Source organism: Peromyscus eremicus, chromosome 14 (assembly GCF_949786415.1).
Source record: "Peromyscus eremicus chromosome 14, PerEre_H2_v1, whole genome shotgun sequence".
NCBI classification, from domain to species: domain Eukaryota; kingdom Metazoa; phylum Chordata; class Mammalia; order Rodentia; family Cricetidae; genus Peromyscus; species Peromyscus eremicus.
The window spans coordinates 60,115,586-60,143,068 of record NC_081430.1 but is presented as its reverse complement, the minus strand read 5'-3'; the positions used below and the strand labels follow the sequence as shown (position 1 = coordinate 60,143,068).

The 27,483-nt window shown below is 44.7% G+C and overlaps 3 protein-coding genes across 7 annotated transcripts in view; 2 read left to right on the top strand and 1 right to left on the bottom strand.

Annotated features, from left to right (window-relative positions):
- Positions 1-16,276, bottom strand: part of Tdrd9 (tudor domain containing 9) — a 98,622-nt gene extending 82,346 nt beyond the window's left edge. For 2 of the 3 annotated variants that reach the window (XM_059279544.1, XM_059279545.1), the window contains exon 1: positions 15,940-16,273. In XM_059279544.1, coding sequence (XP_059135527.1) covers positions 15,940-16,166 — 227 coding nt within the window. In that variant the 5' untranslated portion in view covers positions 16,167-16,273. Of the gene's footprint in view, positions 1-15,939 lie in introns of all 3 variants that reach the window. The other variant, XR_009382832.1, reaches the window with a different exon arrangement.
- On the top strand, positions 6,241-7,353 carry Rd3l (RD3 like). The gene is made up of 2 exons (XM_059279546.1): positions 6,241-6,539; positions 6,848-7,353. Exons 1-2 carry the CDS (start codon positions 6,241-6,243, stop codon positions 7,140-7,142), a joined length of 594 nt encoding a protein of 197 aa, XP_059135529.1. The 3' UTR covers positions 7,143-7,353.
- Positions 16,277-16,381: 105 nt separating the features above from the next.
- On the top strand, positions 16,382-26,407 carry Atp5mj (ATP synthase membrane subunit j). Of its 3 annotated transcripts, none has more exons than XM_059279291.1 (4): positions 16,382-16,507; positions 24,384-24,507; positions 25,376-25,399; positions 26,229-26,407. In XM_059279291.1, the coding sequence occupies exons 1-4, from the start codon at positions 16,475-16,477 to the stop codon at positions 26,261-26,263; spliced, it is 216 nt and encodes a 71-aa protein (XP_059135274.1). In that variant the 5' UTR covers positions 16,382-16,474; the 3' UTR covers positions 26,264-26,407. The 3 variants fall into 3 exon arrangements, with proteins under 3 accessions (XP_059135274.1, XP_059135276.1, XP_059135275.1); XM_059279293.1 differs by lacking the exon at positions 16,382-16,507 and adding an exon at positions 21,976-22,201; XM_059279292.1 differs by lacking the exon at positions 16,382-16,507 and adding an exon at positions 22,009-22,117.
- Positions 26,408-27,483: the final 1,076 nt, after the last annotated feature.

Below are 27,483 nucleotides of genomic sequence, written 5' to 3'. Positions count from 1 at the left end.
CTTCGGTGCAGAGGCCCTAACAGTACAACAGTATGCTGGTGTTTAGTCCAGAACCCTGGGAAGGACACCCAAGATGCACACATCACCCCAGAAGCTTATTATGTGAAGCTGGGATTCCCTGGAACAAAGAAATTGGCCAATATGTGTCGTTTCTATCAAATAAAGCCGTACTATGACATCATGCTTACCCATCACCTAAACCCCAAAGTCAAATGCTTCAGTCAGTTTATCTCAGAGAACTGGGGAGACTTTAAGGCATGTAGAAAGCCTCAGCTGTGCAGGCGGCAGGCCTCCTGTTCCTCAGATCAAGCTGTCCTTGCAACACAAAGATCCTCTTTGCAGAGCAGCTAGGTTGGGAGAATCATCTCTACAGGCAGAGGGGTCTCTATTCCTTCTCTTCAGGGGAACACTGCACTGGGGACTGGACACAGCAGCTGGATTCTCTTAGAACTTCCCATCTAGCAGTTAATAGTGGAGAGGCTGTTGGTGATTGAGAAATCCCAGAATACATTGCCTTATCCAGATCTTTCCCTCCAATATCTAAGTTTCTCAAAAGGCTGGTGTGAGAAACTTAGAGCATATCCTTTAATAGAAATGGTAGGTCACACAACTTTCTTCTGAGTGAGCAATCCTCTAGTTCTGAAATCCCCCCTAGAAGCTCCATTTTCACGTCAAAACTCTCAGCAAATTAAAATAACCCAAGTGACGATCAAAAGATGAGTGTACAATGTCTTACAAATAGTGAAATATTATTTAGCCCTAAAAAGGAATGAAGTAATGATATATACAACAACATGATGAAGTTTGAAAACATTATCCTAAATGAAATAAGCCAAACACAATAGGATAAATCTTACATGATTCCATTTATGTGAAATATCTAGACAGGCAATTTCACTGAAACAGAAAGGGTAGACATTCTCCGAGACTGGGGCAAGAAGGAAATGAGTCATTGCTTAATGGTTACAGACTTTCTATTAAAGATGACAAAAAAAGTTTGAGCAACAGAGTCCATGGGGACAAAACATTGTGAATGTAACTCGTGCCAATGAACCGTGTGACTAAAGGGCAAATTTTGAGTTGTACACACTCATGCCACAGTAAAATTTCCCCAAACCATCATGATATAAGATGGCCAAAGAGGACACACATCTCCAGCTGTCTCTTGCACAAGGGGGTGTTTTCTGTCTTGCACAAGTGTGTTTTCAGAAGATAGTATCTGAGCTAACAGACTGAGTAAAGAACTTCCGAGTGTGGGCAGAAAGGCACTGTCCCACTGAAAGCCTACCCAAATTAAGAGTGACAAAGGAGATAGAGGGTCTCTCTCATTTGCTGACCCAGGACATCATTTTTCCTGACTGCAGACAGTTGAGGCACCAGGTTCTATATTATTTGGGCTCAAGCATTCACCCCGTCAGCTCCACCGCCTCAGGTTCTCAAGCTTTCAAACTGTGAATTATATTACACCTGGTTCCCTAATGTAATGCAGTATGTCATGGGACTTCCTGGCCCCATAATCACAGGGAAGATAGCTTCATAGTCATCATCCCATTGCTCACTTCTCTGGAAAACACTAATGGAATGGGAGCTGCATTTGTCTACTTTTGCTTGAAAGCTACCAGCATTCTTCTGTTACTGATACTCTGCTCACCAATTCACTCACAAACAACAGAGGTCCAGTGCCACACCTGGCATCTTCTGGACATCCAGGATGGAGCAGTCACCACCACAGACTGCCCTCACGCAATTTTTTTGTTGTTGTTTTGTTTTGTTTTGTTTTGTTTTTCGAGACAGGGTTTCTCTGTGTAGCTTTGAGCCTTTTCCTGGAACTCACTTGGTAGCCCAGGCTGACCTCGAACTCACAGAGATCCGCCTGGCTCTGCCTCCTGAGTGCTGGGATTAAAGGCGTGCGCCACCACCGCCCGGCGCAATTTGTTTTTTAGTTTCACAGCAAAAGAATTAAAATAGAAGAACGTTAACGTTCCCACAAAGAAAAAATCTTTCTGTAATTGCAACCTGATGCTGTTAAAAACATGTCCAGTGGCCTCACCAGTAATGCTGACAAAGGCATCCCTCGCTCCTTGGCCAGCCACTCAAGGTTCCCTGATTCCGTCCCTCTAGACTTTGTCGTGCAACTTAGAGTTGGTACAGATAAACAAACTGCAAACAATACGGCACCATTTCAAGTCATTGAAGACTGTAATCCATTTAATCAGATGCAGACTAGAAAAAAACAAGGTAACTGGAGCTGGAGAGAGAGCTCAGCAGTTAGCAGCACTGGCAGCGCTTCCAGAGGACCAGAGTTTGACTCCCTCCCAGCACCCACAACCATCTGTAACTCCAGTTCCAGGAGATCTGACACCCTCTTCTGACCTCTGCAGGCACTGCACATATGTGCACAGACACAAGCAGGTAAATGTCCATCCACATAAAATAAAAATGAAAAAACAAACAAACAAGCAAACACGACAATCATTCAACAGAAAATGGCCCAATTGTTTCATGTCTTCCACACAAAATAGCTTAATAAGGTTCTGATGCATTAGAAGTGACCCATTTATGAACTTACAACATAGTTGATAAACTCTCATGCTAATCTCTTTTTACCCTGATAAACAGAAAAAATAATTTTTAAAAGGGAATTGCCTTATTTTGCCTACAAATATGTTCTTTAACTACATGGTAGTAGGAAAGACAGTACAGAGAGTGGTATTTGGTCTCTGCTTCAATCTTAACAATTTCATGAGAAAGGAGAAAAATTAAACTTAAAATAATATAAATAGCACAAACTAAATACTAGAAAATACATTTTGTACAAGTAAGTTCAAAGGAAAGAGTACTCAAGGTGAACTGAGGAGGTAAGTCAAGTTCTGTGAAAGTCAGACATGAGCAATGTCTGGAGAGATGCCCAGGAAGCCACGGAGAGAAGAGAGCTGGCCCCCAGGGAGTGCTCTCGGGTCATTTCAGTCTCTGCTCAAAGAGCGGGTGCTGTGGCTTATGCCAGCAATCCACTTAAGGAGCTGAGGCAGAAGGAGAGTGGGTCTGAGGCCAGCCTAGGCTTTACTATGAGACCCTGCTTCAGGAATCAACAAATAAATCCCTATTCAAAAGAATTATCCCCCGGAACAGAGAGACGGCTTGGTGGTTAAGAGCACTGGCTGCTCTTCCAGAGGACCCAGGTTCAATTTCCAGCACCCACATGGCAGCTCACAACTATCTGTAGCTCTAGTTCCACAGGATCCGACACCCTCACACAGGCAGAAGAGACACCAATGCACACAAAGTAAAAATAAATGTTAACAAATAAAATAAAATTTTAAAATTATCCCAACGCTGGGTGGTGGTGGCACACACCTTTAATCCCAGCACTCAGGAGGCAAAGCCAGGTGGATCTCTGTGAGTTCGAGGCCAGCATAGTCTACAGAGCAAGATCCAGGACAGGCACCAAAGCTACACAGAGAAACCCTGTCTTGGAAAAAAAAAAATTATCCCAACCAGAAAGTCCTTCCCTGATCCCCTCATCTAATGCCGAGGGGATCGCTGCAAGAATGTTAAATAACACAGACAACCTATAACTATCTTACTCACACACATTCATCTTTCCCTTAGAAGAGCAGCCCCCAGGAAAGCAGGAACTAGACCCATCTAGTGAACTGAGTCATCCTCAGGTCCTAACCCTCCAGACCACAAGAGACATCAGTAAATATCTATTGAGCAATTGAGCACCAGCAAATAAGGGAGACACGGTGGAATTTCATCAGAAAGCATTTAAAAACCGAGAAGGGGATCTAGAACAAGTTCAAAGAAGAGTAGACCAAGAAAAAGGGTTGAAGAAAAAAAAAAGTGAGTGGAGCTAATACACAAATTTGGACAGCAGTTAAAAAATAAGTACAAATAAGAGAAAGAGTAAGCATTTGAGAAGTCAGTGTATCTAAATCTGGAGGGAGGACGGGGCAGTGTGGTGGCACACGCCTTTAATCCCAGCACTCACGAAGCAGAGGCTGGTGGATCTCTAGGAGTTTGGCACCAGCCTGGTCTACACAGTGAGTTCCAGGACAGCCAGGGCTACATAGTGAGACCCTGTCTCAAAAAACCAAACAAAACTGAGGGGCAGAGGGAGACTGCAGTGTAGGACAGGTGTGCTGGGCACTGAGTGGGTCAGCAGGGAAAGCTGGGCAGGGCAGTGACGCAGACTGAAGAGGACCCGAGTGGGAATCAGGCTGTTCTCCTTTCCAATATATGCTGTAGTTTTGCTACCACTTCAGAGGAAGGAAATTTTTAAATAACGACAAAGTTCCAAATGCAAAAGTTGCATGATTTGGGACAGTTAGTTTTTAATTGGGAAGGACATCTGTCACGTAAACTTCACTCCTTTCCCTTCCTGCCAGTGCAGGCAATGGCATGTGAAAGCCTGCCCACTGAAGATAATGAATCCTGACATCTGGCCTTTTCCAGACATAATAGGAACTGTAGCATGACCACACATGTCACTCTTGATCACACACGGCACACAGGTCTGATGTGAACAATGTCTATTATTCTTGGTTCATTGGGAAGAAAAGCAACAGAAGAAATAAAGATTATAAAAGGAAAAGCTACAATGTCAGCACTTAACAGAAAGCTAGGAAGCAAATATCTTTCATACTCAGCCACTGTTTCACAAGACAAGTACCTAAACAGAAAAACGTGCAACAAAGCCCACAGCACACCTGTGTTCACCTAAGCAGTGGCTGCCAATGTTTCATCTGCAGCTGAGACTTGAACTCTATACAGCCATGGGTAGCCTTCAAGTTCTGATCCTCCCTCCTCCATATCCCCAGCTGAGATTACTGGCATGTAATACTACCACCTGACTTTATGTGGTGCTAGGGATGGAACTCAGGGCTCACACATGCCAGCCAAGCACTCTACCCACTAAGCCACATCCTACCCTGTATAACTCTATTTTGAACTTTGTGTTTTCAGATCTCTGCTTTCACTGATAACACATCACTGTCTTACTACCATGAACACAGAGATTATCAATTATACACTACATTTATCTACCCAGGTGCTTTAGTGTCTTCTAGCATTTCAACTTCAACACACAGATTTGCTATTTTATAAGCAATAAATGAATGTAGAATGTAACATTTGCTCAGCATCCCACATGACTGATGTCAGCATGCTCTGGCTACTTCACTCAGTTACAATAAGCTTCACACAGTATGTATTTTGCATATAGTCAAGTCGGATCTATTTTTCCTGTTTTCATTGGAAGGGACAGTGACCTGGCTTCCAAATGGCCTGAAAGTTAAGCTGAAGAATAAAAGCAGTGTGGTTATTTTTAGAGCTCTACAGGCATAAAAATACAGCATGGAACTGTGACCCACAGCTATGCACAGCAAAGCAGCACATCATGCGACAATCTTCGCCTCAGCTGGGAGAGCATCTGTAGTGCCTCACACGCCTGCTCTTCATTCCGTTTCCAGAGACTCTGCAGCATGCATTTGGGACCAGCATCCATAGCTGCCGGCATCTTTTGCAAACAAAAAAATCTACATTCAAAAGGTAGACAATTATCTAATTTGTGAAGATGAAAGATATATATATATATGAATGTAAATATATATATACATATTTCTTTTAGCTTAGTTACAAGGTGAATTAGTAAACATTCTCTCTAAATGAAGACAACAGAACTTCATTCCTAACATAGAAAGTTCTTTGTTTCAAACAGTTCCAGTGGGTAAATAAGGAGACACGTTCCTTCACCGGAGGACACCTCCAAGAGAATGAGACCCGCCTGAGTGAAGCAGTTTCAACTCCAGCTCAAGCAAATTCTCTGGCAACATTCCCACAGTACATCGACTACTCGTCAGGTAAGCTTTATGCTTTCTGCACAAAGAGTAAGTCAGCCGTGTGTTTGTAGACAGCACTTTTTAAGACATTGATAGTCTAAAGCCTCCTAAGAGCTACTAATAGCAAGTGTTATTTTCAGAAACTGTTCAGTTTGCATTATTATCTTTGGTTTTATTTAATTTCTGCTTAGTTATATCTAAGTATTTTCAAAGCTTGGGTTTTAGCACTGACCTAGTTAGAAATTGAACAGCTTTAATCCCTGTTCTAATCTTATTTTGACCTGCATGTCTAGCAGTGAAAGATTCATGAATTTTTCTGGAAATATTAAATTTAAAAAATTCACGCATAAAAACCATTAAAATTTTATGCAAGTAAACATAATATCTCCACAGCCTAAAAATGCCACTTTTCAGCTGGATGAAATGGCCCAAAACGGATTCCTACCAGCAAACCCAGCGTGCCGGCTCCGACGGGGTGACCAAGACTCTGCTTCGGGAGTTAAAATGGCATCTGAAGGAGCGTGAGAGATTAATACAAGAGATCGAAAATGAACAGAGAGTGAAAAGAACAGGTGTGGATTACAACTGGCTGAGGAACTACCAGAACCCTCATGCGACCATCCCAGCTGCTGAACAGAGACAACTGGAAGTTCTGTGCTCTCAAGTGCAGCCCTGTCAAACCGGAACCATCCTCAGCAGGTAACACACACACTATGTTCTTGTCTTGTGGTGTGAGCTGCTCCTCCTTCAGACTAGAAACTGCCCCATTTCACCAACTCTTTAATCCTATGTACCAAATACCTATCTGCAAAAACCCTATGTACCTCTGGACAGCTTACTGGTAAAAATTTAATTACAATCAAAACTTCTTTACTGGAAGCTTTAATTACAAAGCTTTTCTGATTACTCAAAGTAAGTGCCTAGTACACAGTTATATTATGTAAGCTGCATTTGGGAGGTGGAATACAAGATAAATTTCTAAATATTCATCCCTGCATCCCCCTCAGATTTCGAGAACTTTTGGCAGAAAATGATGTACTTCCCTGGGAAATAGTCTACATCTTCAAGCAAGTTCTGAAAGACTCCCTCAGCAGTCCTGACAGAGGGGGTCAGCACGCTGGCCTGTGGGACTCTGACATCACCTGTTCCCCGGCCCCTGTGCTCCCAGGTGAAAGCTCTGAGAGGCCAGACAAAGATGAAATACCCACAATTTCAAGTTACGTAGACAGAAATGCCAAGAACAGGTTTCCATCATGCTCACACAGAGTATGGAACCTGCCATACTATTACCCATCAAGTTAAGGAGCACCATGGTCACCTTAGAGCCAGAGCTGTGAGCATCAACCAGAACAGTCATGTGACCCCAGGTTTCTGATCTTGTTACAAGATCGGAAGTTAAAATTCCTGTGTTGCCGACCTATTTTAGCAGCATTGCTTTTTAACGACTCTAAATAGTCAATATTTTTGTTGGTTAGTATGCTTTTAACTAAAATGTCACCTAAATGTTTAAATATTTTCTTATACCTCAAACATGTCACAGAACTAAGGAAATTTAATATGAAGTCTGACATATTTTTTGTGAAACTTAATGAACCTTGACTTTTATTCTAAGAGAGTCCATGTGTAGAATAAATGATTAATGTGAACTTCTCCTTATAATGCGATACTGAAATGAAGTCAACATCCATTACATCAAGTTGCCCTCCACAGAAACAAGAGAAAGGGGCCATGAGCGTGAAAACAATCTTCCATTTAAAAGCACAGCAGTGCTTTCCCTGTTTTTGAGAAAAGTTCACTACAGTCACAGGTAGGAGTCTGGAGAGAGGATGGAGGTCAGTCAGGAGGCAGGCCAGCAGCTGCACGACAAAGGGGCACCAAGAAGCCTGGAGGAGGGGGAGAGGCACTTAGGTTCTGGCCAGATCCAAAAGGAAGGAAACAAAGAAAACGTCATGCCCTCTCTGAGTCCTGACTCATATCCAACAGAACCTTGTAACAGCCCCTGGGGACTGCCGACAATCTGATTTCTTGTCATAGTTAACAGATCCAGGGTTTTATACCTCATGCTGTTTACAATGCCTAAATTTGGTGACGGAATTAAGGTTAAATCTGTGCACGCATGTGTGCATGTGTGTGTACGTGTATTAAGTACTTAGGACTCCTGGGGTGCTTCAGGTACATTTTATTGAAAATTATATGGGCACAATAGCTAAAATTTTTAGCTAGGGAATAGAGAAAATAAGTTCATCCACAGAAAAACAGCTGTACAGTACTTTACACAACAGACTTTAAAAGTTGTCATTACTAGCCAGACCAATCTGTTTAGCAATGCTAAAATAATTCTACATGCTGAGTACTGTGCACAACTTCTCATTTAATCCAAACCTTGTACATCTGAGATGTAATTCTCACTTGACAAAGGAGTGAACAGCTCAGACAAGTTCAGTGCCTTGCCAAGCTCAAGGTAACTAGCAGAGCTGGAATCACACCCAGCCTGTCCTACCCCAACCCCAAGCTACTTTCTACAGTCCAAATGCAATTAGCAGTTGTCTATCTGACACATCCTCTTGGATGCTTAAAGGAAGCATAAAATCAACATGCTCAAAACCAAAGTCTCAGCACGTTTCCTTCTTTCCCAAAGGGATAAAATTTAAGGAGCTGGTGGAGTGGGGTGCAGAAAATATAGCTCCATTGGTAAAGCACTTCCATACAAGCATGAGGTCCTGAATTTGAAACCCAGAATCCACATAAAACAGCTGAGCATGGTAGCATACGCTCTAAAAGCAAATCTAAAAAGACAGAGTCCGGTGGATCCCTGAGTTTACAGCCAGTCAGCTAGCCTAACCTATTTGACAAGCTCCAGCCAATAAGAAACTGTCTTAAAAAAATAAATATGAAAATAGGGCAAGTGAGATGCTCAGCTGGTAAAGGCACCTGCTGCCAAGCCTGACAACCTGAGTTTGATCCCTGGAACCTACAAGGTAGAACAAGAACTGACTCCCCCTGCGAGTTGTACTCTGACCTCCACACATGTACCATAGCATGCACATGAACACATGAACGAACACACACACATACACACACACACACATAAAGTAGCAAAGGTACCTGAGGAACTGACTAGCCTCTGACCTACGCAGATGCTCACAAATTCAAAAGAGGAACAAGGCAAATACCCATCATCACTAAAACTGCATCTAACACACACAGCACAGTTCTTCGAGCTCTTCATCTAGCTAGCATTCTCCATGTCAGCAGATGACAGGACTACCTACCCACCCAGGTATACAAGCCAGGATCTCAGAATCGTCTGGGTTCCCTTGGGATGGGGAGAGCGCAAAGCCAGAAACATACACGAGTACAAAGATGCCTGACAACGCCAGTCGTTGTTAACACAAATAAGAGCTTGGGAGTCCAGGAAGTGCTTGGAGAAGGAAAAAATACTGAAACTGATGAGAGAAACTAGGAAAGAAGGAAGGCAGAGGAAGAGTTCTTTAGCTATGGAAAATATGGAACTTCTCTAAGAAGCAGACATTTGAACAGGCCCTGGTAACAGGAGCCCACTGGAGAAAGAAAGAAAAAAAAAAAACCCCAAGAGGAGAGCAAAGAGAGCCATCCACACAGAAGAGCAAATGCAGAAGCTGCAGGTAACAGTGGGGCTGGAGCCATCAGCACAGAAAACCAGACAGCATCAGCAGATCAGGTAGATAGGTTCAGGCAAGTACTGGATGGAGCGACGCTCTGCAGCCACAATTAAGAACTCAAATTGTATCCAACAGCAATATTCCCACAGAAAGTCACTCATGCATTCAACCTGAGGTGCAAGCGTTGATGTGAGAACCTGCTCATTCTATAAATAGTAACTGAGCTTTGGCCTCATGCCAGACATTCCTCTAGGTGCTGTAACAGAAAATCCTGAGAAGCCAGATCCAGCAAGAGACATGCTTTCTTCCAGGATGGCAGTGTGTCAACAGTAGCCACTCTCGTACTCTGGAAATACATATGGTACAGTTGCCAGGACAATTCTCATTTTCACTCTCAGTTGACTGCACACTTACACACCCTCAAAAACATCCTTTAGGAAAATCAGCCGCTTGGTATATCTTATGAGTCAGTCAAAGCAGGAGTGAATCAGAAAGCTGTTAGGTACAAATGAAACTCTACTTCCAATCCTGGCACCCATTCCCCTCTACCACAGGAGCCATTCCCCATCACCGTCAGAAGGGACAAATAGCTCTCTGTGGTGCCTATTAGCATATCAAAGTGCATGCTAGCCTCCAGGCTGAGTACCAGTGACTCTTCTCAGCTCTTCTCACTCAGCCCCTACCTACCCTAAACTTCTCCAGATCATGGGCTTCCCCTGCCCTAGCTGCTCATTTCCTGCCATTTCAGCCATATGCTCTCTTGGCTCTCTCTGTCTTCCTCTCTCACTCTCCCCCACCTCTCTCCTCTCATGGCCTGGTCCAATCTGCTGGCCGTGTTTAGTCTACTACTTTCTCTCCCTGTTCTAGACTCTTCCAGATGCCTCTGGCTGTCCTCTCCCTCATATCTATAATAAAAACCTTCCCTTCCACCATACCTTGGAGGGGTCATGTCCCCTCTTCATATAGGGGCAACTCTCCTGTCCAGAACAAAGAGCTGGCGTAGTGTAGCCACTTGATAACCAGGATCTAAGAGGCATTTCATTCATTCAATACTTGAGTGTCTACTGTATGTCAGCGGCTGCAGTAAATAGTAGGAATCCAGTGATAATTTCCACAATCAGTAAGTTGTTCTGTGGGAAACAACACATAAAACAATTCCAAAATGTGCAAAGAGATGCATGAGCAGGGCACTGAGTGAGCCCCTTCTGCTCAGGCAGCTTCATGCCATGGCTTCCCTTGACCCTTCCACCACCCCCCAAATCTCTCATCTTTACCAACCTCTCTCAACTCCACACACTGAGATCAAGCTGTAGTCTTCTCTTCCTCTACATTCCCCACTAGGACCTACCGTCCCACAGTCTGAGCATTCTTGACACACTGGCTTTAGAATCTTACCCCAAAATGTATAGCTCCATCCCAACTTCTTTCAACCACATGCACTACATTTATAGCCAAGAGGCAAGTCTAAGTTTACCTGCTGAAATCAAATCTGTGTGGTACCCCCCACATACCAGGTCTTTCAAAAGCCTCCTTTTTGATGGCAACAGCTTCCAATTGCTCAGACAGAGACCTGTGTCACATCCTGTCTCTGAGTGAGTCTGCTATAAAGTTGGTGTCTCTATCACGAGAACATATCCAAGGGCTGGGATGGGGCTCAACTGTGCGCTCAACTAGCATGCATAGCACACTAGGTTCAATCCCCAGGCTTAAAAGGAAGAGGGCACATGCTCAGCCTTGAGGACACAGGCCTTTAATCCCAACACTTGAGAGACTGGGAAGGACTGTCATACATTTGAGGGCAATGTAGTTAAAGCAAGAATTTGCAATATATATATATATATATATATATATATTGGGTTGGAGAGATGGCTCAGCAGTTAAGAGCACTGGCTTCTTTTCCAGAGGACCTGGGTTCAATTCCCAGTACCCACATGTAGCTCACAACAGCCTGTAAATCCAGTTCCAGGGGTCTGATACTCTCACACAGGCAAAACATTAATGCACATAAAATTAATTAAGTAAATAAAATCATTTTTAAAAATCTCAAATGCACCAGTCGATAGCATACACCTTTAATCCCAGCACTCGGGAGGCAGAGCCAGGCGGATCTCTGTGAGTTCGAGGCCAGCCTGGTCTACAGAGCGAGTTCCAGGACAGGCACCAAAGCTACAGAGAAACTGTTTCAAAGACAACAACAAACACCAAATGCAGCTGTCATTCTCAGCTCCCCTCTGCTCACTAATCTAAACACTTCGTGCTTGATACAGTAGGAATTCTTAGAGAAACACTGTAGTCACGTATTCCAGAGATTTATCTTAAGGAATCAGCTCACACAGTCCTAAGAGAGAAAGTTCAATAACTACAGGTAGGCAAGCAGGCTGAGATCCAGGGAAGAGCCAAAGACGGAGCGTCCAAAGGCCTTCTGCCAATGGCACACTGACATCATGAAGAATAACTTGCTTTATTCAAGTACACCAATTTAAAAAAAAAAAGTCTGGGGCCAACAAAACGGCTCAGAGGGTAAAGGTGCTTGCTGTCAACCCTTTACAATCTGAATTTAATTCCCAGAATCCACACAGTGCAAGGAGAGAACTGACTCCTTTAAGTTATCCCCTGGCCTCCACATGCATGCTGTGGCACACACACCCATACAAATACACGTGCATGTGTGTGCATGCATGCATGCATACCACACAGTAAATAAATGTAAAATATCTCATCTTAATTATACCAGCAAAATCCCTTCTTCCAGGACTGGAGAGATGGCTCAGAGGCTAAAAGCACTGGCTCTTAGGTCTTCCAGAGGACCCAGGTTTGATTCCCATCACCTACATAGCAGCTTTTAACCACTTATAACTCCAGTTCCAAGAAATCCAACACCCTATTCTGGCCTCCTTAGAGACCAGGCACTCACATGGTACAAACATATACACGCAGACAAAACGCTCACACACATAAAATATATCTTTAAAACAACGTTCCATGTAACACTGCATGTTCACAGGTTGACGTTCATAGGCTGCAGCACATATCTGTGGGGAGTAACTCTGCCTATCAGGGCTACTTGCCACAGGAATTAGGCATGTCACTTTGTCAACCAAACCTATTGTTTTTCCTTTACAAAATCATCACAGATTAACTAATAGAAGTCCAACAATGTCAAAGTGTTGATGTAAGGATTAAATAATACAGCTGCATTCAGTCTGAGAGCCTACTACACTCTAGAAGCACTACACTGGATGGACGTGTGTTTAGACCCAGGAAGGCACTGCAGAAATGCCACCTCCACTAGCCTTACTCAGAAAAGCATGGCAAGGTAAAATGGTTCTGGCAATCCGACAAAGCAGCATGATGAACGCCAGTCTCACTCCTTTAACGGCACTCACCTCCCGTCACGTCACCACAAACCCACTTTTGACTTAACAAGTCTCAGTCCATAAAGACCTGGAGGGTTTAAAAACTGCTCCTTAGGCATTAAACGACAAATGGATCTATACTTTTAGTTTCTGACAAGGTCAATACATATTTAGTTCCAGTATCAAAATAAATGAATTAAAGCATTACACGTCTCCAGGGAAGCTTGAGGCAGGTGTAGAACCTTAAGTAGGCTATGACACAAGAATGTCAGCAAGATGGCTCAGCAAGTAAGAGCACTTGCCACACAAGCCTGACGACCTGAGTTCCGTCCTTAGAACCAACACAAAACGCCCCCAGCCACAGCTGCAACTCACCTATGACCCCAGCTCTCCTAGGTGAGGGGAGAGGCAGTCCAGCCAGCTAACATGAAATAAACAGAATCAAGAGGGGGTGGGGTGCACGCCTTTGATCCCAGCACTCAAGAGGCAGAGGTAGGTGGATCTCTGTGAGTTCGAGGCCAGCCTGGTCTACAGAGCGAGTTCCAGGACAGCCAGGACTACACAGAGAAACTCTGTCTCAGAAAACTAAAGAGAGAGAGAGGGGGGGGGGGGGGAGAGAGAGAGAGGGAGAGAGAGAGAGAGAGAGGGAGGGAGGGAGAGACCCTGACCTGACAAGGCAGAAGGCAAGAAGTGGCTCCTGGAAGTTGTCCTTCGACCAGATCATAACTTGCCCACATGCTCACACACACCCCTATATATCATCTTTTCTGTGTTGTTCCAGTTTTTTTGTTTTGTTTTGTTTTTTATTTGGGTTTTTTTTTTGTTTTGTTTTTTTTGAGACAGGGTTTCTCTGTGTAGCTTTGGAGGCTGTCCTGGATCTCTCTCTGTAGACCAGGCTGGCCTCGAACTCACAGAGATCCGCCTGGCTCTGCCTCCCGAGTGCTGGGATTAAAGGCGTGTGCCACCACTGCCCGGCATGTTCCAGTTTTAGTATATATGCTGCCGAAGCCAGCACACACATCTATATATCACAGATATACAAAATAATAAATTAATTTTTAAAAATTAAAGAGATATTCAAGTTGGTGGTGCATACCTGTAATTCCAGTGCCTAGGAGGATAAGGCAGGAGGATCACTTATGCTCAGTTCAAGATCAAATTGGGCAAAATAGTGAAACACTGTCTCGAAATATGTTTTTCATTAAAAACAAAAGGCTCCCCAACAACTGCAAAGAGTGCTGGATTTAGGGTTGAGTAACAGAGAGGAACCAGGCTAGAGCACTACTATGCTGGTTTCCGCTCACCACATCCAGGTCTCTTCTAAACAGAGGGTGTCCTTCTGCCACATCCACACGGAACTGAAGGCAGATGCTTAACCCAAAGATAGTGAGAGGTGAAAGTTAATAAAACTGAACCAAGGGGCTGGAGAGATGGCCTGGTGGTTAAAAGCACTTGCTGCTCTTCCAAAGAACTAGAGTTCAGTTCCCAGCACCCACTTGGGTAGCTTATAACTGCTTGCCACTCCCAGCCCTGGGGATCCGACACCTCCTCGGGCCTCTATGGACACCTGCACACATATTCCATATAACCAAAAAGACACACATAAACTTAAATTAATAATAAAATAAAATTGAACAAGGAGCCAGCATTCAAACTCCTTGCTATTTACCTACTGAAATGTACAAATGTGCTGCAAACTTACATTTCCGAGAAACCTGTACAGGGATGTCTACAACAGCTTCGTTCCTAACTTCCAGAACTGGGGAAGAACCAAGACCTGTGTCAGTAGATAAATATGCTACCTCCAGCCAGTGGATCTCAAGCTACACTAAAAACCCCATAGAGCTATAGAATCTCAACTGCATATTACTGAATTAAAGCAGCTAGTCTTAGAGGGCTAAGATTGTGGGGTTTCAGCCACACGGCACTCTGGAGAAGGAAAACATGGAAACAAAAAAATGATTATTAGCTGTCAAAGGTTACGGAGCAGTAAAACAGGTGGAGCGCATTGATTTTTACTGCTAATGATACCAAGATGGTGACAGATGTGCTCCACCACGTGTCCAAATCCACACCGTGTGTGCAACACCACCAAAGACCCAAGTGTCAATTGAGGGGTCTGAATAATAATCCTTTACCACACTGAAGTATGCACAAAAATATCAATGGGAAATGCAGAAGGGAAGGGGACATTTTGGTAACTCTGCACAAGTTTCTGGAAACCTACAACTAACTTCCAAAACCAGTGTCTGGGGAGTCTAGAGAGAGGGACCAGGGATTAAAAGTGTATAATGGTTTTACAGAGGACCTGAGCTTTATTCCCAGCTCCCAGGCCAGGTGACTCACAACAGCCTCTAACTCCAGCACTAGGGTTCCCCCTACACACACCTCAAAAATAAAATAAACTTTTAGAGAAGAAGGTAGGCAGCATCTGGGTCAGTGAGATGCCTCAGCTGGGTAAAGGCACTTGTCAGCAATCCCAATGACCCAAATTCAATCCCCAGGAGCCAACAGAGTGGAAGAACCTACTCTAACAAGGTATCCAGAACAAATACACACACACACACACACACACACACACACACACACAGAAAGCTTGCAATGAAAAATTTTAAAGCAGTCTATGAACTTGGGGTTGTAATCTCACACCTGTAATCTCAGGACTTGGGGAGGTAGAGGCCAGAGAATGACAAATACAAGGTTATCCACGGGGGCATAGTAAGTTGAGGCCAGGCTGGGCTACACAAGACCCTGTTTCAAAACAAAAAACCAAAACAGGCAGGGAATTAAAATAAACAAACAGGGCTGGAGAGGTGGCTCAGAGGTTAAGAGCACTGGCTGCTTTTCCAGAGGTCCTGATTCCAATTCTCAGCAACCACATGGTGGCTCACAACCATCTATAATGAGATCTGGTGCCCACTTCCGGCGTGCAGGCAGAACACTATATATAATCAATATATAAATTCTTTAAAATAAACAAATTCTTGGGAGGCTCAGCCTCTTGCAGGAAAACCTGGGAAGGCACCTGTTTGCTAAGGGCTCAGGCTACATGGTGCTCTTCACCTGCTTGCAGACCTCCCCAGCCCCTCCCAGGCTCCCTACCTCCCGAAGGCTGAAGCTGGCCGGGCCGATGCTGTGGCCACAACTGGACCTGGATCCTGGGCCTGGACCGCAGGGGCCTCTCCGGGGGCTGCATCCGGGCGCTGTACCTCCTCCCGGGCTGCCTCGGCAGGGAAGGCGGGCGGCAAGCCCAGCAGCTCCACATTGGTCACGGTCTTGCCTATGGTGAACCAGTCATTGATCTGGTCGACCGTGAGCTTCCGCAACATCCTCGGCGCCCAGGAGCTGCCTCAACCGCCCAGCTCCAAAGGTGGCAAAAGCCTCAATTGAAGTTCCCCGCCCAGCGCCACAACGACCGTTCCAGAAGCCCTGCCCCTCCCCCCTGCTGAGGCCAGCCAATCAGACTGTGCCACGCGAGAGGGCGGGGCCAGGCCCTGCACGTGAACACCTCGAGCCTCGAGCCTCGTGCCTACTCCAACACAGCAGCCACTGCCTCCCGGCAAGGTCTGCTGGGAGAGCTGGAGTCAGGTGACCTGGGCAGGAAAGCGTTTATTGAGGCCGGCTTCTAGTGGTTTTGATGTTGGAATCTGCACAGTTCAGATGGCTGCTGGTAATGTTTACAGCATTCCTGCTGCCAGCCTGACCCTAGAACCCCACAAGAGCTGGGCCACAAGCCTCAGAGATTGTAGCTTTATGCTACAGGGGCACCTGAGCGGTCTTTGAACGAGGGTCTCATTGGCCCTAACAAGGTGGGATAGTTCTTGGTGTTCCCTTCTCACATGACCCAAAGATCAAAGCTAACAGGGACCACTTGGAAACAGGCAATTCCTAAAGGGCTTGCAGGCTCTAGGTCGTTAGATCTCATTCCAAGGCTGAGTAGGTCTTTGGGGCAGATTTGGCTTATTCACAAAGCAGCCTGAGGTTCTGAGGGAACAGGGATGCGAACAGCTGACAGCGTTTAGCAATGAAGGATCTGTTAAACCGCACTCTCCACAAAGCAGGAAAAACTGCTTAAAGTTGGCTCTCCTTTTAGTCTCAGAACGCAGCATTAGGCACTTGGAATCTGCTGGGATAGCCGGTAAACGTGTTCAAACGTTTGAAGACGTGTTACAGTGTTTGGGACTTGAAATTACATTACAAGCCTGTTGTCTGGTTTGAAGCTTCATCTTCAAATAGCTATGATGCTTTTCCTGTTAGCTCACAACTGTGATCCTAGAATTTGGGAGGTCGAGACAGAATTGCTGGGCATTTACCAACTTGAACAACAGAGTAAGAGTTTATCTCAAAAAAAAAAAATTGAAGTAAAATATTCTTTTTGGCTGGGCAGTGGTGGTGCACGCCTTTAATCCCAGCACTTGGGAGGCAGAGGCAGGTGAATCTCTGTGAGTTCGAGCCCAGCCTGATCTACAGAGGGAGTTCCAGGACAGCCAGGACTTAGTTACACAGAGAAACCTTGTCTCAAAAATATAATAATAATAATAATAATAATAATAATAATAATAATAATAATAATAAATTAAAAAATTATTTTTGAACTACATCTTAAACCTGATTCAGGTTGCAAGACCCTCTTTACACTCCTAATAGTGACTTGAGACCCAAAGCGCTTTTGTTTATGGTTTATATCTATCTGGGGGGGAGTACAACAAAGAAAGGTTTTTTTTATGCATGCGTCCAAATGATCTTCCGCTGTCAGTTTGGCACAGCCTAGAGTTATCTGAGGGAGTCTTAATTGAGAGCCTGCCCAGATCAGATTGGCCTGTGGCCGTGTCTGTCAGAGATTGTCTTGATTGATGATTGATGCGTGAGGGCCCAGCCCACTGTGGATGGCACCATTCCTAGGCAAGTGGAACCAGCATATACCAGTAAGCAGCCTTTCACCATGATTCCTGCCTCTGCTTGGAAGTCCCTGCCTTCATCTTCCCTCAATGATAGATTGTGACTTTTAAGTGTAATCTGAAATAAACCCTTTCCTCCCCATGTTTTACTACAGAAACAGAAATCAAAATAAAACATTAATTTAAAATGGCAATTAAAAGCTCATTTGATATCAGGCAATATTACTTATGAAAATCACTAAATTTTCCAAAAAGCTCATATGTGAGAGTGACACTTTTTTAAATTTTATTTTTATTTTATTTACATGTATGTGCACATGTATGCTATGTGTGAGTGGCCAGAAGAGGGCATTAGATTAGCTGGAGATACAGGCGGCTTGTGAGCTGCCCAACATGGGTGCTGGAAACCGTATTCTGGTGCTCTTCCAGAACAGCTGTCCCTATTGACCGCTGAGTCATCTCTCCAGCCCCAGAGTGACACGTAGAAATTTTCACCAGTCCCATAGTGTCTAGCAGAATGAAAAACAGCAGCTTTTCTGTCTCTGTGATGCTACATGATATCACAAGTCTCACAGATAGGATAGCACAAGTCTCAGAGCCTCTGGAAAATTCCGTTGTGCACCTAAGAATTCCAGCAAGAAAAGACAACTCTTAACTACTGTGATGAAGAGAGTTTTGGTCCTCAGAGGCCTTGGAAACCCCTGAACCTGTAGAATCAGCACCCTAACACAGCAAGCTTGCCAAGTTTTCATGCGGCTTCATTTGCTCCAAAGCCCCTTTTCCCTTCAAAGCAGGACTGTGGTCATCTCTCTTCCTTCTTCCCTGCATCCCCACCTCCCATCTGAGCTCCTATTTCTGCTGCCTGAACGAATCTACTGTAGATCTGTTAGTAATCATTCCCTCACTTTTAACTTCTTCAAAACTGTATTTCACCTTTACTAAATGTTAATTTTCCGATAAATAGAATTCTAGATGGGCAGGTATTTAACATCGTTATTAGGTATTAGGACCTTTTTGTTTGGTGGTGCTGGGAATGTGGGTCCCCACACATGCTGAACAAACACCCTTCCACGGAACTACAACCTTAGCCCTAGTCTTCAGTTTTATTAAGCGGCTTCTAGACCTCATTTCTCTGCTTGGTTTCAGTAAGACTTTTTTTTTTTTTTTTTTTTTTTTTTTTTTTTTTTTTTTTTTGGTTTTTCGAGACAGGGTTTCTCTGTGTAGCTTTGCGCCTTTCCTGGAACTCGCTTTGGAGACCAGCCTGGCCTCGAACTCACAGAGATCCGCCTGCTTCTGCCTCCCGAGTGCTGGGATTAAAGGCGTGCGCCACGACCGCCAGGCTTCAGTAAGACTTTTTGAGCCTTTGATTTTTTTTTTTAAATCCCTTTTGGGAAATTCTCAATCAGCTATTAGCTCTTCAAATATTCCTACCCTACTCCCCATTGGTTTCTATCTAAGACCCAGTTAGTTGTATGGCTGAGGGTAAAGCTCAGTTGTAGAGTTCATATGTTGTGGTCATGTAATTTGTGCGCAGCATGATCATGTAATCTATGCACATGTTTGGCGTAGCTACGTTAAGCTCATACGCACACGTGCAGGGGCAATCCATAAAAGCAGATCCCCGCATATCCCTCCCGTCTCTTCCTGCACATTCTATTCCCTGTCACATCCCTTCTGTTCCCTTCCCTTAATAAACTCTTATAGTGAGTTTTGTTGTGCCTCATGGCTTTTCTCAAACGGTAAACAGTGTGGCTTAATGAATAACAGAAAGAATACCAACTATACTGGGCTGAATGCTGTTGGCTTTCTTTCTGTGAGGTATCTTTGTCTTCTCTTGTTTGCCTGTTTTTCTAATTTATTTCTCCTGTCTTCTGCTTCAGTAATTGCTAAACAAACCCAATTTTTTTTTTCAGTTTTATTTGTTTGGTTTTTCAAGACAAGAGTTTCTCTGTTTAACAGTCCTGGCTGTTTTAGGACTCTCTTTGTAGACCAGGCTGGCCTCAAACTCACAGAGGTCCACCTGCCTCTGCTTCCCCAGTGCTGGGATTAAAGCCATGTGCCACCACTCCCAGCCTTTTTTTTTTCTCCACCCACCCACCCACCCGCAAACCCGCAACTGAGGACCAAACCCAGGGCCCTGTGCTTGAGCAAGCTCTCTACCACCGAGCTAGGTCTGCATCCCCCAATTTGCTTTAATTCAATAGATAGATTTGCTTTTCCAGTTTCTGCTGAGGTTTTAGTAGTTCCTTAAACAGAAGTACAGGGCTGGAGATGCACCTAAGGGATTCGGAGCCCTTGTTGCTCTTCCAAAGGACAGAGGTTCAATTCCCAGCACTGATGTTGTAGATCACAGCCATCCATAATTACAGTTTCAGGGTATCGAATGCCCTCTTCTGACCTCTGAGGGCACCAGGCACACACTTGGTGCACAGATATAAATGTGAGCAAAGCATTCATACACATAAAAATAAGCCTTTTTTTTTCTCCCATACAGTTTCTCTTTATCTACCTTTTGCCTTGGGGCTTTTTTTTTTTTTAACATAAAAACAGGTTATAATTCAAAAGTCCAGAGTTATTTGAAACTGGAAAATATTTTCTCTGTAGACAACAGTAAAAATGATAACATTTCCCGATAAGCCCTTTTAAGCCAAATAATAGCTGAATTCTACATATAAATATTGATTGGATTCTGGGATACAGAAGAAAGCTATCTTCATCTGTTCAGAGAGCTATGTTTTACTTAAGTTGTGTAAGTGAGATTTCTTTTTCATCTTCCCCTTCACTGTTTGATTTATGGCAGACATTTTTCTATAGGCTAATCCAAAATCTAAAAAGCTTTTAGCCTCCCCTCCTGAAAGTATGGCCAGCATTTCCTTTCATCAGCTTACGGTACAAATTCTTATCCTAATAGTGAAATGTTTCACTAAAGCATGCCCAGTGATTGGGCAAAACCAAAACTTAAAATAAGCCTTTTTTTAAACTAAAATAAAGCAAGAACAATTTTTGTTGGTTTGTTTTTGGTTTTGTTCTTTAGAAACAGGGTCTCATGTAGCCCAGGATGGTCTTAAAACCCTGATCATCCTCTACTTTCCAAGTGCCAGGGGTATATGCACACCACACCCTGCTAGCATGTTTATTAAAAAAAAAAAAAAAAAAAAAAAAAAAAAACTATTAGGTCCAGTCCCTGGAGTTCCTGCAGAACTCTGTACATCACTTTATGACATCTTTCAAGGACAATCACTATACTCAGAATGGCTGATTAATCAAATATGTAGTGCAGAAATTAGCAAAACCAGAGGAAATGGCAAGAAAAAAAGCCTGATGTAATGGCTCAGGCCTTTAATCCCAGTATTCAGGAGACAGAGGCAGACAATTTTCTGAATTCAAGACCAGCCTGGTTTACATAGCAAGTTCCAGACTACACAGAATACCCCTATCTCATATATATATATATATATATATATATATATATATATATATATATATATATATGTATGTAGTAAAGAGGGTTTCTTTTTTTCTTTATTGCTTTGTTTGGTTTGTTTGGGAAGGTGGGAGTGCGATAATCTCACTAAGTAGCCCCCAGCCAGAACTTGCTATAGAGCACCCTAGTGTCAAACTCAAGAGAAACACCCTCCTGCCCCGCACCCTCCCATCCTTCGTCCCACCCCCACCCCTGTGCCTCTGCCTCCCAAGTGCTAGGGTTAAAGACCTGTGCCACTATAACCGGGCTTTGCTGTGGTGTTTTTGTTTTTTGAGACGGTTTCTCTGTGTATCTCTGGCTGTCCTGGAACTCACTATGTAGGCCAGGTTGGCCTTGAACCCACAGAGATCTGCCAGCCTCCCGAGTGCTGGGATTAAAGGTGTGCGCCACCACACCCGGCTTTTGATTTGGTTTTTAAGGCAGTCTCACACTGTAGCCCAGGCTGCCCTGAAAGTCGAATTTATGACAACCCTGCTGCCTCAGCTTCCTGAGAGCAGGGGTTAAAGGCATAAGACCTGCAAAGAGGATTTTTTGTTTGTTTTCTTTACGGTCAACTTGTCTGGATTGTCTACTGTGCTGGTTTCAGCACTGAAAACCCAGTGTTCCCAGAATCCCAGCAACCCTGGGAAATCTGGACAGTCCGTTTTATGACACCTAGAGACACGGTAGACTCCATCTCCCAGCAACTCCTGGTTTTGACCAACCCCCACGCATGCGTGCAGCCCCCAGGTGCCCACCGGGGGCGCTGTGGTGCGCAGGCGCGAAAGAGCCGGCAGCCGGCTTCTGGAGCCGCCGCTCCTTCCGTTTTCCCGGCGGGCCCTGCGCGGCGCCTGCGTGCTCAGTGACCTTTCCCCGTCTAGTGGATTCTGTTGTGGCCTGTGGCCTTGGTCTTGCTGAGGTAAGAGCGGGGCCTGGGCTTTTTTCCCATGTTCCCGACAGCGGGGACCGGAAAGGGGCCGGGACGGAGTGCGGTGGAGCCGAGGTAGGTCGGGAGCGCAGGTGAGGGACTGCGATCCTCGCTGACCTTGGGCCAGCCCCTGCGCGACGGACTGTAAGGAGGGTCCACGGGGTTTCTCACGACTGCGACCGGGGAGTGCCGGAGTGAGCCATCCATTCTGCAGGGATGTGCCTGGGGGTCAGTCCTCCAGTCCGCCAGGAGAGTGCCCGGGGCTCAGTCACGCCGACTGCGAGAATGCACGGAGGTCGGTTCTCCGACTGCAAGGATGCTTTCTGGAGTTAGTCTCCCTGGTTGTACGAGGCGAGGAGTTGTTAACAAGGGTCTGTGAGGGTGTGCTCTGAGATTATGTCTCTATACTGATAGAGCGATTATTCCTCAAGACTAAGAGGCTAGGTGGAGGCCCTCCTCAGTCAGCATTATGCCCTTTCTGGGGCATTGATACACGGATGGACCTGCCTAACTATATAGGCTTTGGTAAAGGAGCATGCCACCATCAACTGTGAGCATCCTGTTCCCTGGCTAGAATCCAAGCCAGGAAACATCACTCCAAAGTTAGTGACTTCTTTCCTTTATGCGACAGGTTTCTTCCAAGTTAGGCTTTGGTAAAGGGATGTTCGAAATTGTATGACACCACATTATAAACCTCAGACTGTCACATGTCCCCTCTTTCCAGTGTACTGCCAGGTAATAACTTGCTGTTACTTTAATTTTCAAAAACTTTGCAGGCATAGGCAGTCTTAGACAGCCGTTTGACCTTTGGGGAGGGGAAAAAGACAGGGTTTCTCTGTGTAACAGCCCTGACTCTTGTGGAACTCACTCTGTAGACCAGACTGGCCTTGAACTTCCAGAGATCTGCCTGCCTCTGCCTCCCGAGTGCTGGGATTAAAGCGTGTGCCACCACCACCTGGCCTTGATATCACTTCTTGACACTTCTACCCAGCCTACGAGAGGAAAAGCAAGGAAATCTTTCAGTCCTCCCTTAGAATCCCAGTGGCCTAGGAATTGTTGCTTTCTATTGAGTTTTTATAGCAATTCCTTGTTATTAATTGATCATTTACTGAGTGCTTACTTTGCACCAGGTGCCAGACTGGATCCTTTTTGTTTCAAGAGTCCTATGGAGCAAGTGGAAGGTCCTTGTTTGATAGGGAGACCTGACAGGAGATTTGGGGAATTTCTGAAGTTGAGAACAGAGCTGGGATCCCACTAGTCCTGTACAATACTTTCTCAGTCCTTGCCTATCTGGCAGAGATGCCTCTCCACTCGGTCAGTGGCTTGGGATTCTTCAGCTTTCTAGAGGCCACCTCTGAAGGATATCAAAGGCAGGACTGTCATGTTAGAGCATCTGGACACAAATATTAGGAGGAATTTAGGGACAGTTCAGGAAAAGATAATTGCCCCACCCTATGAGTTAACTCTCTGGGCTAGCTAACCTTCAGGCCATTCCTCAGTTTAAGTTCATTCCCATAGGAGAAAGCAGGAAGCAAGGCCATATGTGTGTGCCCTTGGAGGTCAAAAGGCAGTGTCAGACCCCCTGGAACTGGAGTTACATTGCAGATGGTTGTGAGCCACTATGTAGATTCTAGGACCAGAACCTGCTGAGCCATCTCCACCCCGGGGGAAATGCGTGAATATGGTCCAGATTTCAATAATTCAAGGGCAGCCACTGGCCTTTGACTGGATTGAGCTTTTGATGGATCTGTACTCTAAGACTGACAAACAGTTGTGGAAAGCCAGAGAACACTGAAGGGTAGAATTCTGTGTGCAGTAGTGGTGTAGAGCAGGGCCTTCAAGGTAAGATACTGACTGCAGCCCAGAGGTTTCCAATCAAATGAGAAGGCTCGGAGCTAGATACTCCTGGCAGCTGTTGGAGTCATCCATCAATCTCAGGACTGAGCAACTGGAGGTTAAAGTGTGCTGGTGTGCCAGGCCTGGCTGTTCATCGCTATAGAAATGACCACTTAAACTTGAAATGTTAATAATGCTGAAAGGAGTGTTTCCACCCAAAGGTCAAAAAAGAGATATATGACTTTGGGCTAGCTTTAGTGGCAGATAGGCTTGTGAGGGAGCCTGCTGGCCAGAAGCTGGAGGGGTGTCAGGAGTCCCTGTGGGAAATAGAATAGCACTCTGTCAAGTAGAAATAATGAAAATATCCTGCCAATTAGGTATACGCCAGCAGTTATCTTAATGTTTATCTCTTCTTTTTCAGATGCTTCAAAGCCTTATTAAGAATGTCTGGGTCCCCATGAAACCCTACTATACCCAGGTTTACCAGGAAATTTGGATGGGAATGGGGTTAATGAGCTACATCGTTTATAAAATCAGGAAGGCTGGTAGGTTTCTGTTTTTATTTCTTTGAGGTTGGGGGGGTTGGATTAAAAAAATTTATTAAGGAACTATGACTTTTTAAAAATATTATTATCCTGTGCGTGTACATGCACATGATTAGTGTGTGTGTAGGTACACGTTCCATAGCATGTATGTAGAGGTATGCAGTTGGTTCTCTCCTTCACCTATATGTGAGTCCCAGGGATTGGGCTCAGGTTACTGGGCTTGTGCAGCAAGCACCTTTACCCGCTGAGCCATCTGGCTGGCCCAGAACAATGATTTTAGATATCTATCAACAAATGAATGGATTTAAAAAAAAAAAAGGAATAAAGTAGCTGAAATAGCCCTTGTTGGGAGAGCTTAGACTAAAAAAGCTGAAATAGGTACAGTGGGATTTTATTCGGCCATAAAAGAAAAAAAAAATGTTATTTGCAAGAAAATGAATACAAGTAGATTGTCCTGCTGAATGAGATGGCAGACTCAGAAAGACAAATATTAGATGTTTTCTCTCATATGCACAGTCTACTCTCGCATAAACACCAGCCATGAAAGTGAAAAGAGGCTGTTGTTGCATGCAAGAAGAGACCGGCTGGGAGGGGAGAGGGAAGCAAGCGAGGGCATTGAGGAGGGCATGAGCAGGGCATGAGCAGGGCACGCAACGGGTGTGTGCACGCTGAAGTGAAACCTCCTGCTTTGTTTGCTGATTTGGAAAAAGGAACGGCTGTGACACACAGCCATGACTCTGTTATCTGAAAGCATGCCGTGATGCTTTACCCAGCCTGTGAAGCATGCAGTCACGTTTGGATTTGGACAGTCAATTGACTGGACACTTTTGTAGGGCACTGGTGTAACTGATTTTCCCTTCTGTTTTAGATAAAAGAAGTAAAGCTTTGAAAGGTAAGATTTCTACTTGTTGGAATGGTTGGGGATTGAATAAGGCCATCATAGCTTTTCAAAACAAGTTCTCTGAGTCCTGAATGGAAACTGATGCCTGATTCAGCGATTCTATCTATAGGATACAGTAGAAATACTAAAGACCAACACATTTGCAGTTAAATGTTAAGAAGCAAAACAGTGTGCACCCTTCGGGCCAAGTAACACTTGTGGTAGTGACAGAAAGTGGGTAGCTAATGCCCCCAGTAGGAAGGCACAGGCTAGCTCAAGGCTAGCTGGGTGAGCCTGCTACTAAAATTCCTGTTTTGGTGTAATTTGGGAGGAAAGTGCTAAATCTGTGCCCTAGCGCTGGGTGTCTCTTTACTGTTTTACTGGTGGCACTGAAACTGTGGTCATTGGAGACTTACACAGACCCAGGACTGGCTTCCTGGGCTTTGAGGGGAGACCTTTCTCTGCTCCTGCAGATGAACTGTTGCATCAACACCACTTGCACAGACGTAGAACCAGGCTGAGTGTTTCACATAGAAGTGGCTCCCCTACCCCCATTCCAGGTGGGGTTGTTGGTTGGTAGGTTGGTTGGTTGGTTGAATTGGGGCAGGGGCTTGTTTTATTTTTGAGGCAAGGTCTCACTGTGTGGACTTAGCTGACCTTGGACTCAGAGATCCTCTTGCCTCTGACTCCTGAGTGCTGGGATTAAAGGTGTATACACCATGCCCAGCCCCCATTCTGTTTTGTAGCATTGAAAATGAATTTTCTGACTTGTTACTTTAAATAGTAAACTATATTCTGCTCCTGCTTCTAAATTATATCACTTTGTTCCTCTCCTCGGAAGGCTCCAGTCCTGCACCTGCCCATGGCCATCATTAACTGCTCCCTGAGTCCACTCACGATGAATCCTGTCGGCTAAACTGAAGCAAGCTGTGTTAGGTGGGAACACGGAACATCGCTGTGCACTTACCTAAGTACCATTTACAATGTGGCATTAATAAATGTATGTGAGTAGCAGCACGACTCCCTGTGGATACTCTTCTCTGCTTCCCCTGAATGAGTCCTCTGTAGGGCAGCAGGCTCCATCAGAACCTCTGAGCCGCCGTGTAGGAAACCTGAGGAGAGAGCATCAGCGTGTGCTATATAAATATTGGTCATTGGTATCTAGATACAAACTGATTCCAGTATTCTATAATTGTTTGTTGAACAGTTTTGTCTCTGCCTAGCATCTTCCTTCTCTGATCTTGTTTTCATATTTTGGGAAAGAAGATATTAATTATCTTAAGGGCTAACGTAAATTTTTTATGAGGGTCAACAAGAAGGTAAGGGGAAACAAAACATTAAATCGTGAAATGCTGAAATAAGAGCATAAAACAAGCATAGTGGCGCACCACTAATCCCAACCAGAGCAGGGTGGAGCTCAAGTTCTGGAGTTCAAGGCCAGCGTGAGCTACTGAAACCTTGTCTCAAAAAAGTATTTAAAAAGTAAATGGAAAGGAGCTGGAAGGATGGTCCACATCAAGGAGCTTACAAATACTTGTTGACTCCAGCTCCAGTGGATCCAACACCATTCTCTTTGGGCATCCATATACATACAACATGCACACATACCCATTAATAAATATTATAATGGAAAGAAGGCTGGTGTGATGGCTCAGCATGTAAGGGTGCTTGTCCCGAAGCCTGATAACCTGAGTTTGAGCCACAGGACCTTTGCAGTGAAAGGAGAAAGCCAACTCTTAGAAGTTCGCTGACCTCCACCTATGCGTGAGCACCTGCTCGCACACAGAGCGAGGGACGATATCCTTAGAGCATGTGGTAGGCATAAGCTCAGGGACAAAGTTATATCTGACTAATCAGTCACAGAGTAAAGTAAGCAGTGTGGAAAAGCCAATGGGGAACTGTGTGTTGATGCACACCTCTAACCAGTGTTTGGAAAGGGGAGGCAGCAGGATCACAAGTTCGAAGACAGCCTGGCCTATGGAGTGCAACCTTGGCTCACAAAGAAGCCAGGTGTGCCAGGCTTTCTCTTTGGGCCACCAACCAGCTCCCAAATCATGACACAAAGACTTATTAGTTGTAAATGCTCAGCTTAGTTT